Raw genomic sequence first — 16,475 nt, forward strand, 5'->3', positions numbered from 1 at the left:
AAAATTAGCTGGGCGAGGTGGCAGGTGCCTGTAATCCCAGCTACTCTGGAGGCTGAGGCAGGAGAATTGCTTGAACCTGGGAGGTGGAGGTTGCAGTGAGCCCATATTGCACCACTGCACTCCAGCCTGGGCCAAAAAAAAGCTCAAAAAAAAAAAAAAAAAAAAAGATATATTGGGACTTCATTCAATTTCGTGCCATACAACGCCTAAAATCCTTGCAATCTTCAAAATGATGTGTCTTTTTGTGTGCTAATGAGTCGATTTAGGGCTTGCAGCCCCTAGGTAGCTTCAGGATGGGACCAGACTCCAGAAAGACCAAGGGTGGGATTAGAGGGGTGGAACTTTCAGCCACACCCTCCAACCTCAGGGAGCTGAGAGGGGCTGAAGGTCAAGTTGATCACCAATGGCCAATGGTTTAATCAATCATGCCTATGTAATGAAGCCACCATGGACACCTAGAAGGACTGGGTTTGAGGAGCTTCCAGAAAGCTGAACATGTGGAGGGACCTGAAGGGTGGCTTACCCAGGAGGGAACATGGAAGCTTCTCCAGCCTTCCCACGTGTCTTGCCCTATGTGTCTCTATCCTTTGTGAGATCCTTTATAATAAACTGGTAAAGGTAGAGGGTGTTTCTCTGAGTTCTGTGAGTTACCCTGGCAGGTTAATTGATCCTAAGAAGAGGATTGTAGGAACCTCATCTATAGCTAGTGGGTCAGAAGCACAGGTAGAACAACCCAGGGCATGGGATTGGCATCAGAAGTGGGAGGCAGTCCTACGGAACCCAGCCCCCACCCTGTGGGATCTCCTGGCTTCAAGCAATCCTCCTGCCTCTTGGCCTCCCAAAGTGCTGAGATGATAGGTCTGAGCCACCATGCCCAGCCCTGTTTTTCTCAGTGAGGCTTTTTGATTGGTAAATTATCTATTTTTGTCTCAAAATGCCTCTGTTTAGTCTTCACTCTTGAATGATTTTTTGTTTGGGTTTTAAATTCAAGATTAACAGATATTTTAACAGTATGGTGATGTTATATTGAGTCTTCTAGTGTTACTGTTATGAAGTTTGCTATCAGTTTGTTGTTGTTGTTGTTGTTTTGGAGACAGAATCTCCCTCTGTCACCCAGGCTGGAGTGCAGTGGCGCAATGTGGGCTCACTGCAACCTCTACCTCCTGGGTTCAAGCGATTCTCATGCCTCAGCCTCCCAAGTAGCTGGGATTACAGGCATGTGCCACCACACCCAGCTAATTTTTGTATTTTTAGTAGAGACAGGGGTCTCACTGTGTTGCCCAGGCTGATCTCAAACTCCTGACCTCAAGCGATCCACCTGCCTTGGCATCCCAAAGTGCTGGGATTACAGACATGACCCACCACACCAGGCCAAGAAGTTCAATATCAGTTTAATAGTCCTTCCTTTCTAGATAATCTGCCCTTTTTCATTCTCCATGCTTTAAAGATCTCTGTTTTGGGTATTCTGCAGTGTCCCTATGTTATGTGTTCCTTTTATATGAATTTATCCTGGTTAGGATTCAGCATGGTTCCTGAATTATTGGAGTCATCTCTTCTATTAATCTGGAAAATTGCCTGCTATTATCTCTTCCAATGTTGCTCTACTTTATTTATTTTCTGTGTTCTCTTTTTCTGGAATTCTGATGTTGAATTGCTTATTCTGTTCTCCTTGCTCTTTACTGTCATTTAAACAATACATCTGGGTAATTTCCTCAGCTCTGTCTTCCAGATCGTTACTTCTTTATCTAGCTGTATCTAACTTGTTAATCCCAACCATTGAGTTTTTAAAATCAGTGACTAAAATGTTTATTTTTAAATGTTTGATGTAGTTCTTTTTCCAACCTACTTTGTATTTTTGATAATATCTTGTTCTTTCCCATATTTGCAATTCCTTATTTAGGTCAGTAATCATTTAAACATAATCTCTTCAGAGATTTTCCGCCTGGGACCACTGTTTATTTTTAAGAATTGACTGGAGGTTACTAAGCGATATAAAATTCAAATTTCAAATCCATTAAAGGGTAGGCCCTTGGTTACAAATTCTTTTTTATTATAAGAATTCTTTTTTATATCTAGAATTTAGGCTAAGACAGAGAATCTTTTTTTGTTTGTTTGTTTTTGTTTTTGTTTTTGAGATGGAGTCTCTGTTGCCTAGGCTGGAGTGCAGTGGCGCGATCTCAGCTCACTGCAGCCTCTGCCTCCCAGGTTCAAGTCATTCTCTTGCTTCAGCCTCCTGAGTGGCTGGGATTATAGGCATGTGCCACCGTGCCAAGCTAATTTTTGTATATTTAGTAGAGATGAGGTTTGCCATGTTGGCCAGCCTGGTCTTGAACTGCTGACCTCAAATGATCCTCCCGCCTCAGCCTCCCAAAGTAGTGGGATTATAGACATGAGCCACTTCGCCTGGCCCGGAGAATGCCTGGCCCAGAGAATCTTCACTGTCACATTTTGTCAGTGTTCTACTGGTTCTCTGAGGATGTAGGTATAGTTCCCAGTTTCAGCTTCTCTGCATCTCTCCAGTCTAAGGTCTCATCTCTGAGCAGCCATTATAACCCAGTTGTGGCCAGGCATGGTGGCTGCCTCCATGGGAGGCCAAGGAGGGAGAGTTGCTTGAGGCTGGAAGTTCAAGACCAGCCTAGGCAACATAGTGAGACCTCTACAGTAAATACATAATCTCTACAATAAATAAATAATTAGCCAGGCATGGTGGTGTGTGACTAGAGTCCCAGCTACTCAGGAGGTTGAGGCAGGAGGATCTCTTAAACCCATGAGTTCAGTGCTGTACTAAGCTATGATCTTGCCAGTGTGCTTCAGCCTGGGCGACAGAGCAAGACTCTGTCTCTAAAAAATAAAAAGAAATGTAAAAATTTAAAGTGATGAAAAATAAAAAGCCAGCTTCCTCATTACTAAGGGAGCTTTGCTCAGTTGTTTCTAAATTTATTTATAGAGTGAGAGTTTTAAAATCATCTTATCTACTATATTGCCAGAAATTAAAGTTGACAACTCTTTCAAGTAGTTTGTTTTGGGCCGGGCATGATGGCTCACGCCTGTAATTTCAGCACTTTGGGAGGCCGAGGTGGATGGATCACCTGAGGTCAGGAATTTGAGACCAGCCTGGCCAATGTGGCGAAACCCCGTCTCTACTAAAAATACAAAAATCAGCTGGGTGTGGTGATGTGTGCCTGTAATCCCAGCTACTCCGCAGGCTGAGGTGGGAGAATTGCTTGAACTTGGGAGACGGAGGTTACAGTGAGCCGAGATTGCACCACTGCCCACCAGCCTGAGTGAGAGAGGAAGACTCCGTCCCCCGACAAAAAAAAAAAAAGACATTTATTTTGTAAGTATGGAAAAATGTTTTCATGTTTAGAATAGAGTCAAGACCAGAATTTCTGGTAAGAGAATAAGCTTGTTTATTACTGATCAAGTGACTCTGCCCCCAGACAAATCTAATGAAAACTGACTTTAACAGCCACAGAGACCACAGACGATACTTGTTACACTAAAAAGGCCAGTGACTCTGAAGGGCTGAGAATAAGACCTTGGCCTTCACCTTGGTCTCACTGCGCGACCTTGGGCGCGTCCTTAGGCCTTTGGGCCTCAGTGCCCTTTTCAGCAAGCTGAAGGAGCAGGCTTAGGTTTCCATGGGCGGGGGGGGGGTTCCTGCCTTTTTTTTTTTTTTTTTTTTTTTCTTGCGATGGAGTCTCGCTCTGCTGCCCAGGCTGGAGTGTGGTGGCACCATCTTGGCTCACTGCAACCTCTGCCTCCCGGGTTCAAGTGATTCTCTGGCCTTAGCCTCCTGAGTAGCTGGGATTACAGGCACCTGCCACCATGCCTGGCTCATTTTTTTATTTTTAGTAGAGACAGGGTTTCGCCGTGTTGGCCAGGGTGGTCTCGAACTCCTGACCTCAGGGGATCCACCCGCCTTGGCCTCCCAAAGTGCTGTGATTATAGGCGTGAGCCACTGTGCCCGGCCAGTTCCTGCTTTAAGAATCAGTGGCTGTAACCTCTTTCCTACTGCATGTCTGCGCCAGCTGCTTTGCCAAGCTCCTTTTGACCTCTCCTCCTGGGATGTGCCTCCCACACTCAGCCCCTCCCTTCCCTCGACCCTCACCCCCATCCTCACAGTGCCTCTCTGTGAAGGACATTGTCCTTCTCACAGGCCGTGGGTGGGAGATGAGGGGTTTGAGGGTATGGAGGGGAGTGATAAGCAAGAAACGCTCTGGGAGGTCTCACTTTAGAGGGTCCGAGGTGGAAGTGGTGAACTCAGGGGTTTAGACCCCCAGCCTGGGTTTGGGCTGCTGGACTGCATTGCTCCTCAAGGCTGGTCAGGGAGAAGGGACGGGCAATGTGTGTGGTGGGGTGAGGTCCTCCTTTACAAGTGGACTCAGTGGCTGGGATGGGGAGAAGTTGGGGGCTCTGGGAGGGCTATGGGAGGTACGTGGTTCCCATCTGGTACTCATAACCCAAAAACTGCCTTAAGATGACTAGTATGTCCTGCTCTTTCATAAACCCCTGAGAACTGTGTCTGGAAGCTTACAGCTTGGATGGTTGGAGCCGAGACATCACTGGATTTGTCTCATGTTAGGAGAAGGCGGGGTTGTGGCCATGAGCCCCCAGAGGCACCAGAAAGTCAATCCTGCCATTGCACCAGTGTGTGAGGAGCTGCCCAGACTGTTTCTTTTAGACAGAGCCTGAGTCGGGAAGGGAACAAGAGAACAGTGACCTATATTATATTGTATATGCATTTTTTAAAATTTTTCATTGTGGTAAAAAAGACCACAAAATTTACCATCCTAACCCTTTTTAAGTATCCAGGTTGGTAGTGTTAAGTATATTCACGTTGCTGTGCGGCAGATCTCCAGAAACTTCTTCATCGTGCAAAACCGAAACTCTACCCCTCAAGTCACAAGTCTCTGTTTCTTTCTCCCACCAGCCCCTGGTAACCACCATTCTACTCTGTTTCTATTAGTTTGACCACTTAAAAACTTTTTTTTTTTTTTTTTTTAACATTTTTAGTAAAGATGAAGTCTTGCTGACTCCTGGACTCAAATGATCTTCCTGCCTCAGCCTCCCTAAGCGCTGGGAGCCACTGCACCCTGCCAACTACTTTATTTTTATTGTATTGTATTTATTTATTTTGAGACAGCCTTGCTCTGTCACCCAGGCTAGACTGCAGTGGCACAATCATGGCTCACTGCAGCCTTGACTTCCCAGGCTCAAGGGATTCTCCCTGCTCACCCTCCGGAGTAGCTGGGACTATAGGTGTGAGCCAGCACACCTGGGTCATTTTTTTTTAATTAATTTTTTGTAGAGATGGGGTCCCCCTATACTGACTAGACTGGTCTGAAACTCCTGGGCTCAAGGGATCCTCCTGCCTCAGCCTCCCAAAGTGCCGGGATTATAGGCATGAGCCACTGTGCCTGGCCTAATGTGACTGCTTTAGATACCTCGTCAGTGGAACCATGTCGTGTTTGGGTTGTTTTGTAACTGGCGTATTTCACTCAGCGTAATGTCCTAATCAGGAGACTCTGGCCCCAAACAGAGTGCTGTGCTGCAGCACATGTCCAGGTTGTCTTCCTTTTTAAAGCTTATATTTTGCTGTAAGTATAGACCCATTTTGTTCATCCATTCATCCATTGATGGACATTTGGGTTGTTTCTACCTTTTGACTCTTGTGAATAATGCCACCATGAACATGAGTGTGCACATATCTCTTTGAGACCCTGCTTTCCGTGTTTTTGGGTATATACCCAGATGTTGGGTCATATGGTCTCACTCTGTCGCCCAGGCTGGAGTGTCATGGTGGGATCTCGGCTCACTGCAACCTCCACTTCCCAGATTCAAGCGATTCTCCTGCCTCAGCCTCCCGAGTAGCTGAGATTACAGGTGCCTGCCACCACACCTGGCTAATCTTTGTATTTTTAGTAGAAATGGGGTTTCACCGTGTTGGCCAGGCTAGTCTTGAGCTCCTGACCTCAAGTGATCCACCTGTCTAAGCCTCTCAGAGTGCTGGGATTACAGGCGTGACCCCCAGCGCCCGGCCTGCACAATTTTGCATTCCCACCAATAGTCCCCAGTATTTTGCATGCTTTTTGCCCAGTGTTGATTTAATGTCAGTGCATCCCTGGCACTGCGTCCTTGTCTCCTACTTCTCAGCCCTTGCCTGGGTTCCTAGAACCTTGATGTCAGGGAGTGCCTAGGTCATTGTGCTCATTTGACAGATGGGAAGACAAGGTCTCCAGAGGAGAAATGACCTGTTCAAGACCCCAGGCTTGATTCTCACAGACCTGTCACTTTACGCTTTGCTTCCTGAGCAACTGATTTGGGCTCTGGCACTCCCTGGAGTGCCCTCATCCTATGACCCACACAGTTTTTCCACTTCTCACTGGGGCTGCGGTTCCTGTCCCCACAGGTCCAACGGGTGCTCCTCCAAGCGGAGCCTTGGAGGGCAAGGCCGGCACCATTACCTCCAACGAGTGGAGCTCTCCCAACTCCCCTGAGGGGAGCAACGTCTCTGGGGGCAGTCAGGCGCTGGACAAGCCCATCGACAATGATGCAGAGGGCGTGTGGAGCCCGGACATTGAGCAGAGTTTCCAGGAGGCCCTGGCCATCTACCCGCCCTGTGGCCGGCGTAAAATTATCCTGTCGGACGAGGGCAAGATGTACGGTAAGGAGCCCGTCAGGTTCGGCCCCGTACCTGAGGCTGAGGCAAGGGGCCCACCCCGAAACCTTGGGGTTCCTGCCAGGCCGCGGAGGGGGATGACCACTTGGGGCTTCGTCGGGTGGACACTGCTTTTCTTCCTTCCTGGGCTCCCAGGGATGGGGGTGTCTGAGGAGGAGCCTGTGAGGGGGTGTGGAGGGTGGGGCCCCTGGCAGTGAGCAGCTGTGGGAGTGGGAATCTTGGAGAGTTTGGAAAGGGCGAGTCTGGGTGGGGTAGAACGAGCCCCCAGAGCAGACGGGGAGCACCCCACAAGCTGTACCCCAGCAGGTGCCTGAGCACCAGGCTGCCCACTTTGACTGAAGGATGCTCAGTCATCCCCTCTTTCCCTCATTCACTCACTCATTCGTGCGGCAGACACACGCCGGGCCTTCTGTGTGCCTGGTGTGGGTTGGGCAGGTCTGGTCCCAGCCCGTCATCTGGGGTGCGGGGAATGTGAACCCACAGATACTGGCTCTGCAAGGCAGCCTGGAGCGCTCCTAGGAGAGGCAGAGTGCTGGAGACCACTCCCCTAGGAAAGGCCCCCAGCCCGGCAGAGGGTCACCAGAAATGGCTCGATCTTCGTGAGTGACTGGGTTTGCAGAACACAACAGAAACTGTTCAGCGCCACGTGGGAAGGGCCGAGCAGGTGGCATGGGGCCACGATGACTTTTGGATGGAAGAGGGAGCATCTGGAAAAATGAAGCAGGGGCCAGGCATGGTGGCTCACTCAAGCCTGTGATTCTAGCACTTTGGGAGGCCAAGGTGGGAGGACCACTTGAGGCCAGCAGTTTGAAACCAGCCTGGGCAACAAAGCGAGACACCACCTCTAGTAAAAATTTAAAAAACTAGCTGGGTGTGGTGGCGCTAGCCTGTAGTCCCAGCTACTGGGGAGGCTGAGGCAGAAAGATCGCTTGAGGCCAAGATGTCAAGGCTGCAGGGAGCCATGATTGCACTGTTGCACTCCTGCCTGGGTGCCAGAGTGAGACCCTATCTCAAAAAAAAAAAAAAAGAAAGAAAGAAAGAAAGAAAGAAAGAGAAATGAAGCGAGAATGAAAACTGAATGGCTGTTGGAAGGTCCAGATCAGGCTTCTGTTCCCGTTGGAAAGTCCTCTGAGAACCCTAGCTCGAAACAGTGGTCTTGGGGCAGGATGGAGAGCCCTGAGTGAGTGTCTAAATGACTGAAGTCAGTGACAACAAGGCCTCTGCCTGACTTCCAACAGGATAGCCCCAGACCAGCTGCCCGCTCTCACGGGTTTCCATTCATTTCTCCTCCGTACCCAACACTGGTGCCACCCCTACCACTGTTGCTTTGCTCAGCTTCCCCAGAGTCTCCCTTACTTCTGGGTCGGCTCTCCAGACCATCCCTGCTCTGACCACTTCTTGCTCTGGTGGTTGCTCATTTTTTCTTTTTCTTTTTTTTTTTTCTTTTTGAGATGGAGTTTCATTCTTGTTGCCCAGGCTGGAGTGCAGTGACGTAATCTTAGCTCACCGCCACCTCTGCCTCCTGGGTTCAAGCGATTCTCCCACCTCAGCCTCCTGAGTAGCTTGGATTACAGGCATGTGCCACCACTCCTGGCTAATTTTGTATTTTTAGTAGAGACAGGGTTTTTCCTTGTTGGTCAGGCTGGTCTTGAACTCCGGACATCAGGTGATCCACCCGCCTTGGCCTCCCGAAGTGCTGTAATTACAGGCGTGAGCCACTGCGTCTGGCTTTTCTTTTCTTTTTGTTTTTTTGGAGCAATCGGCTCACTGCAGCCTCTGCCTCGTGAGTTAAAGTGATTCTTCTGCCTCACCCTCCCAAGTAGTTGGGTCTAGAGGCATGTGCCACCACGCCCGGCTGATTTTTGTATTTTTAGTAGAGGTGGGTTTCACCATGTTGGCCAGGCTGGTCTTGAGCTCCTAACTTCAAATGATCGGCCTGGCTCGGCCTCCCAAAGTGTTGGGATTACAGGCATGAGCCACTGCACCTCGCCTATTTTTTTCTTTTTTACAATTACGTATATTTTATGTGCATAGCTTAAAATGTAAAATTGTAGTACAAGGTTTAAAGCAGAAACACAAGTTCTTTGGGCCTCTCCTGCTCATTCCCAAGTGCAACTTCCTAGATCTTCCTAGATGCCAACTCTTTCGTCTTTTTTTTTTTTTTGAGACGGAGTCTCACTCTGTCGCCCAGGCTGGAGTGCAGTGGCACGATCTCGGCTCACTGCAAGCTCCGCCTCCCGCGTTCATGCCATTCTCCTGCCTCAGCCTCCTGAGTAGCTGGGACTACAGGCGCCCACCACCACGCCCAGCTAATTTTTGTATTTTTAGTAGAGATGGGGTTTCACCATGTTAGCCAGGATGGTCTCGATCTCCTGACTATGTGATCTGCCCACCTTGGTCTCCCAAAGTGCTGGGATTACAGGTGTGAGCCACCGCGCCTGGCCTCATCTTTTTATTCTACCATTTGCATCTGTATTTCTTTTTTCTTTGAATCTGTATTTCTTTTTTTTGAGACAAAGTCTCGCTCTCTCCCCTGTCGCCCAGGCTGGAGTACAGTGGCACAATAGAGATGGAGTTTCACCATGTTAGCCAGGAGGGTCTTGATCTCCTGACTTCATGATCCACCTGCCTCAGCCTCCCAAAGTGCTGGGATTACAGGTGTGAGCCACCACACCTGACCTTGCATCTGTATTTCTAAATAAAATACTTGAATGTGTTTGTGGCAGTTAAGATGAAGTTTGGCTTTAACAGATCCCAAATAGCAGTGGCTTGTATAAGAGAAATTTCCTTCTCTCTCCTATAAATGTCTGGAGGGTAGGTAGTCCAGGGAAGGTGTGGCAGCTCTGCTCCATGAAGCTCTCAGGGACCCAGATGCTTCCGTCTTGTGGCTCATGAGCATGACTTCCATTGTGAATATTCCCTTAAGGCCCAAGCAGCTGCTTCGGTTCCAGGAGTTACATTGCAGCTAGCAGACGGAGAATGGGATGAAGAAGAGTGACCTGGCTACCTTTAAGGAAGACACTGGGAAACTAACCCCTGGTATATTTACTGTCCAGAATCCAGTCTTGTGACCATATTTAGGAGCAAGAGGCATTGGAAAATCCAGCAATGCACTGCCATAGCCAGGTGCATACGACCATGCCTGGCTAATTGTAAAGTTTTTTATAAAGTCCGGGCGCGGTGACTCACACCTGTAATTCCAGCGCTCTGGGAGGCCGAGGCGGGCACATCACCTGAGGTCAGGAGTTTGAGACCAGCCTGGCCAACATGGTGAAACCCCGTCTCTACTAAAAGTACAAAAATTAGCCAGGCATCGTGGCACGTGCCTGTAGTCCCAGCTACTTGGGAAGCTGAGGCAGGAGAATCGCTTGAACCCAAGAGGCAGAGGTTGCAGTGAGCTGAGATTGCACCCCTGGACTCTAGCCTCGGTGACAGAGTGAGACTTACAGGCTACAGATTACAGGTCACAGAGTGAGAAAAGTAAAAAATAAATGTAAAATAAAAAATAATTTTTTTTTTTGAGATGGAGTCTTGCTCTGTTGCACCCAGGCTGGAGTGCAGTGGCGCTATCTCGGCTCACTGCAATCTCTGCCTCCTGGGTTCAAGCGATTCTTCTGCCTCAGCCTCCCAAATAACTGGGATTATAGGCGCCTGCCACCCAGGCACCCGGCTAATTTTTGCATTTTTAGTGGAGATGGGGTTTCACCATGTTGGTCAGGCTGGTCTCGAACTCCTGACCTCAGGTGATCCACACGCCTCGGCCTCCCAAAGTGCTGGGATTACAGGTGTGAACCACAGTACCTGGCCAAAAAATAAATATTTTATTGAGATGGTGCCTCACGGCCTTGTGTAGGCTGGTCTCGAACTCCTGGTCTGAAGCCGTCCTCTTGCCCCAGCCTCCCAAAGTGCTGGGATTACAGCCGGCCTTCTGCCCGGGTCACCTGCCCGGCCTTCTTATAGTTTTTGATTAAACTTATATTCGAGACTTTAGTATCTTTACAAAGTAAACATTGGTCATAGCTGTTCCATATAGTTTTACGTTTCTTTTCTCATACAGCTTTTTGGTTTTCCTGGAGATAATGTTCTTGATTTTTTTCATTTGGTCACTTGTGTCTACATCTATCATTAGTTTATCTTCAAACTGTTCAGAAAAGAGTAAAATTCTCACTTTTTTTTTTTTTTCTTTGTTTTAAGAGACAAGGTCTTGCTCTGTCATCCAGGCTGGAGTGCAGTGGCATAGTCATAGCTCACTGCCTCGCTACAGGCCCTACCTCCTGGGCTCAAGCGATCCTGCCACCTCGGCCTCCCGAGTAGTTAGGACTACAGGCAAGCATCACCGTGCCTGGCTCCTTTTTTTATTTTTTGTGGAGACGGGGTCTTGCTGTGTTGCCCGAGCTGATCGTGAACTCCTGCACTCAAGCAGTCCTGCCTGGGCCTCCCAGAGTGGTGGGATTACAGGAGTGAGGCACTGCACCTGGCCTAAAATTCTCTTAATATGGTCCAGTATACCAGGTGACCTAAGATTTTTTTTCCCTAAAAGTAAGCCTCCCGGAGGCTGCCGCCCTCCTGCTTTATTCTGTGCCAGATGCCCCCCAGGCCTGTTGCACAACTGTCATTCTGCGATTTTCTTGGTTTTTTTTTTTTAGATGGAGTCTCACTGTCGCTCAGGCTGGAGTGCAGTGGCACGATCTTGGCTCACTGCAACCTCCGCCTCCCAGGTTCAAGCAATTCTCCTGACTCAGCCTACCGAGTAGCTGGGATTACAGGTGCCCGCCAGCACGCCCGGCTAATTTTTGTATTTTTAGTAGAGACGAGGTTTCACCATGTTGGCCAGGCTGGTCTCGAACTCCTGACCTTAGATGATCCGTCTACCTCGGCCTCCCAAAGTGCTGGGATTACAGGCGTGAGCCGCTGCAGACTCAGGGTCCCAGCAGATCCGGCCATCCTGGGATTTTCTTCCTCTGCATCCTGTGAAGTCCCTTCCGCTTCTACTTGTGAAGTTTTGCTTCTTACTTTTAGTGCCTGGGGAAGCGTCATGGGGGAGACAGCTGTGTGTGGAGCACCTGGGGGTGTCTGATGTGGTGTTGGGTGCTTTGCAGAAATTGTTCCCATTTGGCCAGGAGAGACGCAGCCTCTGGGACCCCCAGGCTCTTTCCTCTGCTTTGGTGGAGGAGCGGATGGCTATAGATTATGAGCTTAGGTATGAAATGAGAAAGGGCAGGGGGAGTGCAGGGAAGGGCAAACGGCTTGGCTGGGGAGTGTGTGCCCTGACCCTTTACAGGCCAGGTCTGTGTGCTTTAGAGGCAGAGATGGGCTGGAAATCCTAAGTGTGCATGAGGCATCCAGCAAGGGGCAAGGACGGAGGGCGCTGTGGGTGTCTGGGAGAGCCCCGTGGAGATGCCAGAATGCGGTAAATCAACAGACGTCTGTGGAATTGAGCACCCCTGGGGACCAAGGGCTTTTGAGTACTTGCTTTTTTGGGAGGGTGGTGTATGTGTGTGTAAAAATATACGTAACATTTTCCATTTTAATCATTATAGTTTTTTAGTTTATAGTTTGATGGCATTAAATATATTCACATTGATGTACAACCATTACTACCACCCATCACCGGAAATATTTCATTTCAAAGTGAAATTCTTTACCTTTTAAACAATAATTCCCCATTCTCGCCATCTTCCCCACCCTCCAGCCCTGGCAACCACCGTTCTGCTTTCTGTCTTTATGGGTTTGACTAAAGGTTTAGTTACCTCATATAAGTGGAATCATAAAACATTTGCCTTTTGTGACTGGCTAATTTTACTTAACACAAGGTCCTCAATGTTTATCTGTATTGTAACCTAGGTCAGAGTTTCCTTCCTTTTTAAGGCTGAGTAATATTCCATTGTATAGACCACATTTTGTTTATCCATTTGTCTGCCGATGGACATTTGGGTGGATACTTAGTTTTATTTAGTTCTTATAGGTAGATGTTTCTGAACCTGCTTCACATGTAAAGATATTGGGGATAAGAGACTGTGACCAAGCCTGGGGAAGCGCCAGGCTGTGGATCTCTGGCAGGCCTTGGGTTGGAATTCTCTTTGGCAGGAGGGAAGCCAATGACTCGGGGAAGCAGACTGAAAATGGTTTGGCAAACTGTCCTGGCCATGTTGGCATCTCGGATGCTGCTCCTCCCCTGTGCTGAGACCCGGAGAGGGGTATGGGGCGGGGACGCTCGGGAGGGCCTGGAGGAAGAGCGAGGAGGGGCAGAGGTGCTGCTTCCCTGTGCTTCATCACACGCCAGCGCTCCCAGCATCCTGGGCATCGGTGATCTTTCGGTCCTTTCAAGGGTCCCTTCAAGGAAGGAGGAATGGCATCTGTGCTTACACATGCAGAAATGGAAGTCCAGGGAAGCCAAGAGTTTCTCCAGTCTCTCAAGTTGGAAGTGGAGAGTGGGGCTTTAACCCAGTTCTCCTGCCTCCGAGCTTGGCGCTCCTCTGTCAACTGCACGGCCTTGCTCCTCCGCTGCCTGGTCCTGGCTCCAGGTGGGTCAGGCCCTGGGCAGGGCCCTGGAGGCTATACTGCAGGCTCTGACAACCGCCCAGCCCCCACAGCACCTGTCCTGCATGAGCATAGGTTCTGCTGGGATCCAGACACCCGCTCACCCCGTCTCTTCTTACCAGTCCCGGGGGCCGAGCCAAGGCAGGACTGCGTGGGGACTGATGGAGGGCCGTCAGCAGGCAGAGCTGCCCGGCCCGGCTGGGAGCTATAGATAGCTCTGAGCTCACCCCAGTGTGTGGGATGGGCCCTCTGGGAGGCGGAACGGGAGGCCAAGCTGAGAGCTGACTCAGACCTGAGCTCACTGTGGCTGCTCCCCTCCTGTCTTCTCATCTTCCCCTCGGGGACCTGCGCTTCCCATCCTCTGTGTACCCCAGCTCCATTCTGAGCCCCCAGCTGCTTCCAGCATCCCCAGAGCTCTGGTCTTTTCTCACCCCTCACTTCCCTGCATCCAAAGACCACCAGTCCCTTTCCAAGTGGGCTGGCCCAGTGGGGTATGGGGTGGGGCTGAGAGGATGACTCCTGACCTGGGGACCTGGCCTTAGCTGTTTGAGGACAGGGGTTAGGCCTGCGGCCATGACACATCCAGCATAGAACACGCTGACCAAGGCCAGGCAGACATGCAGATGACATGCAAAGCAGCATGACAGATTAACACCTGCTATTTCTGAGCTGAGTCTCCCACGCTTGTTGGCTCCGGCCCTCCCCTTGAGCACCTCTCACCCTCGTGGGCCGGCTCCCGGACCCGGGGTGCTTGTCTTCTCCTGCTCACAGCCGCTTTCATTTCTGCCCTGTCACTGTGTGACCCTCCCCCTGGCACAGCCAATGCTGGCCTCTCTGACGTCCTTTGGCCAGGCTCGCAGTCGGCCTAGCCTAGCATGCAGGTGGTGGGATTTGAACAACTTCTCGCCCCCTTCTGCCTGCTCCTCGCCTTCCCCACTCCTCACACTCAGTGCTGGCCAGGTGGGCTCGCGTCCCGCCTCCTGCTCTCTGGAGGGCTGTGGCTAGCTCTGGGGTTTCCTCTGCATTCATCCCTTTCTGCCTCCTATGCTTCTCACCTTCCTGAGGTTGCTCTTGACTTTCCCGAGTCTTCCTGCCTCTTCTTTTCCCTGCCTTTCTCTCTGCTTCTCCCCTCCGGTGTCCCAGGTGGGCCATCCTATCAGCTGCCCGTCAGCTCTTATTAAGCGCCCACCCCCACTGGGCAGGCCGTACTGAGGCCGTGTGGTCTCTGCTCTCCATGACTTCATGGTCTAATGAGAGGGGCAGGAGAAACCCCTCTGGACAGTTAGCCACCCAGGCAGACACCAGGGTTGTCCACAGCCAGTATCAACCAGATTTATCTTGGAAGTTGTCTTGAAGGAAGCGGAGCTGAGGGTGGGTGCTTGTCTTGGTCTGTTTTCTGTTGTTTATAACAGAATACCTGAAACTGGGTAATAAACAAGAAGTTTATTCCTTACAGTTACAGAGGCCAGGAAGCTCCAAGGTCGAGGGGCTGCATCTGTGAGGCCCTTCGTGCTGGAGGGGACTCTGCAGAGTCCCAAGGTGGTGCAGGCATCCCGTGGCGAGGGGGCCGGCTGTGCTTGCTCAGGCCTCTTCTTCCTCTGAGATAGCCCCCAGTCCCACTCCCGTGCTAACCCGTTAGCCCATTAATCCACGAGTGGGTTAATCCATCATGAAGGCAGTGCCCTCAGGGCCGTATCACTCCGTAAAGGCCCCACCTGTCAGTACTGCCACATGGGAGATTAAATTTCAACCTGAATTTTGGAGGGGACAGATACTCAAACCATAGCAGTGCTCCAGGCCAGGGGGCGGAGAGGTTGTGAGCATCGACCTAGAGGCGGGACTTTGTATGGTGGGTGTGGGGGACCTGATGGAGGGTCTGGGCAAAGCACTGTTGATTCATCAGACTGTCAGAGGTGAAGGGATCCCCTTGTTTTGTGGATGAGTCACACAGCTGTTAAGAGGCAGAACCGGAACCGGACTCGGGCTGAGTTTGGGAGTAGAGCAGGTCGAGGGGTCTGTTCACAAAGGCGATGGGACAGAGGTTAGGAGTCTCACCTGGGCTCCTGCCCCCACTTCTTCACCATGGCCTCGTTCGCGGGATTCTCTGCTCCTCTTTGCTTTGTTGCCTTGTGGGTTTCTAGCTGCTCCCATGCTCCTCCCTACGGTCTATAGCCCTGGCTTGAGGTGCCTGGAGGCCTGATGACGGAGTGTTCAAATCTACTCTGCCCCCAGAGCTGGCATGACCTTGGGCAAGTTATTTAACCTCCTTGGGCTTCACTTCCCTTTCGTAAAGTGGAAGTGATACTACTATTGCCTTTGTGGGGGATGTTTTGGTTTTATTTATTTTATTGTGAAAAAATATACATTACATAAAATTAACCATTTAAGCCATTTTTATGTGTGCAGGTCAGTGGCATTAAGTACATTCACCTTTTTGTGCAACCATCATCACCATCCATTTCCAAAACTTTTCCATCATCTCAAATAGAAATTCTGTACCCATTAAACAGTAATTCCCCATTCCCCTCTGCCCCAGCCGCTGGTAACCTGTTCTCTTTTCTTCCTCTACGATTTGCCTGTTCGAGGCATTTCATAAAGGTGGAATCAAGCCAGCCGCGGTGGCTCACGCCTGTAATCCCAGCACTTTGGGAGGCCAAGGCGGGTGAATCAAGAGGTCAGGAGTTTGAGACCAGCCTGGCCAACATGGTGAAACCCCGTCTCTACTAAAAATACAAAATTACAAAATTAACTGGGTGTGGTGGTGCACACCTGTAATCACAGCTACTCCGGAGGCTGAGGCAAGAGAATCTCTTGAACCTGGGAGGCGGAGGTTTCAGTGAGCCGAGATCATGCCACCGCACTCCAGCCTGGGTGACAAAGCGAGACTCTGTCTCAAAAAAAAAAAAAGAAGTGGAATCAGGCCAGGCGTGATGGCTCACGTGTGTAATCCCAGCACTTTGGGAGGCCAAGGTGGGCAGATCACTTGAGGTCAGGAGTTCGAGACCAGCCTGGTCAACATGGTGAAAACCCGTCTCTACTAAAAATACAAAAATTACAAAATTAGCTGGGTGTGGTACACACCTGTAATCCCAGCTACTTGGGAGGCCGAAGCACGAGAGTTGCTTGAACCTGGGAGGTGGAGGTTGCAGTGTGAGCTGAGATCGCGCCACTGCACTCCATCCTGGATGACAGAGTGAGACTCCATCTCAAACAAAAAAGAAAAAGAAAAATGGAATCATACAGTATTTCCCCT

General features: G+C 50.1%; 1 protein-coding gene across 6 annotated transcripts in view; it reads left to right on the forward strand.

Moving 5' to 3' along the window:
- TEAD4 (TEA domain transcription factor 4) overlaps positions 1–16,475 on the forward strand; it is an 85,693-nt gene that overhangs the window by 29,774 nt on the left and 39,444 nt on the right. For all 6 annotated transcript variants that reach the window (XM_073020390.1, XM_007967247.3, XM_007967250.2 and 3 more), the window contains one exon: positions 6,413–6,667. In XM_073020390.1, the coding sequence (XP_072876491.1) occupies positions 6,413–6,667 (255 nt within the window). The remainder of the gene's footprint in view (positions 1–6,412; positions 6,668–16,475) is intronic.

This window comes from Chlorocebus sabaeus, chromosome 11, assembly GCF_047675955.1.
Source record: "Chlorocebus sabaeus isolate Y175 chromosome 11, mChlSab1.0.hap1, whole genome shotgun sequence".
NCBI lineage: Eukaryota > Metazoa > Chordata > Mammalia > Primates > Cercopithecidae > Chlorocebus > Chlorocebus sabaeus.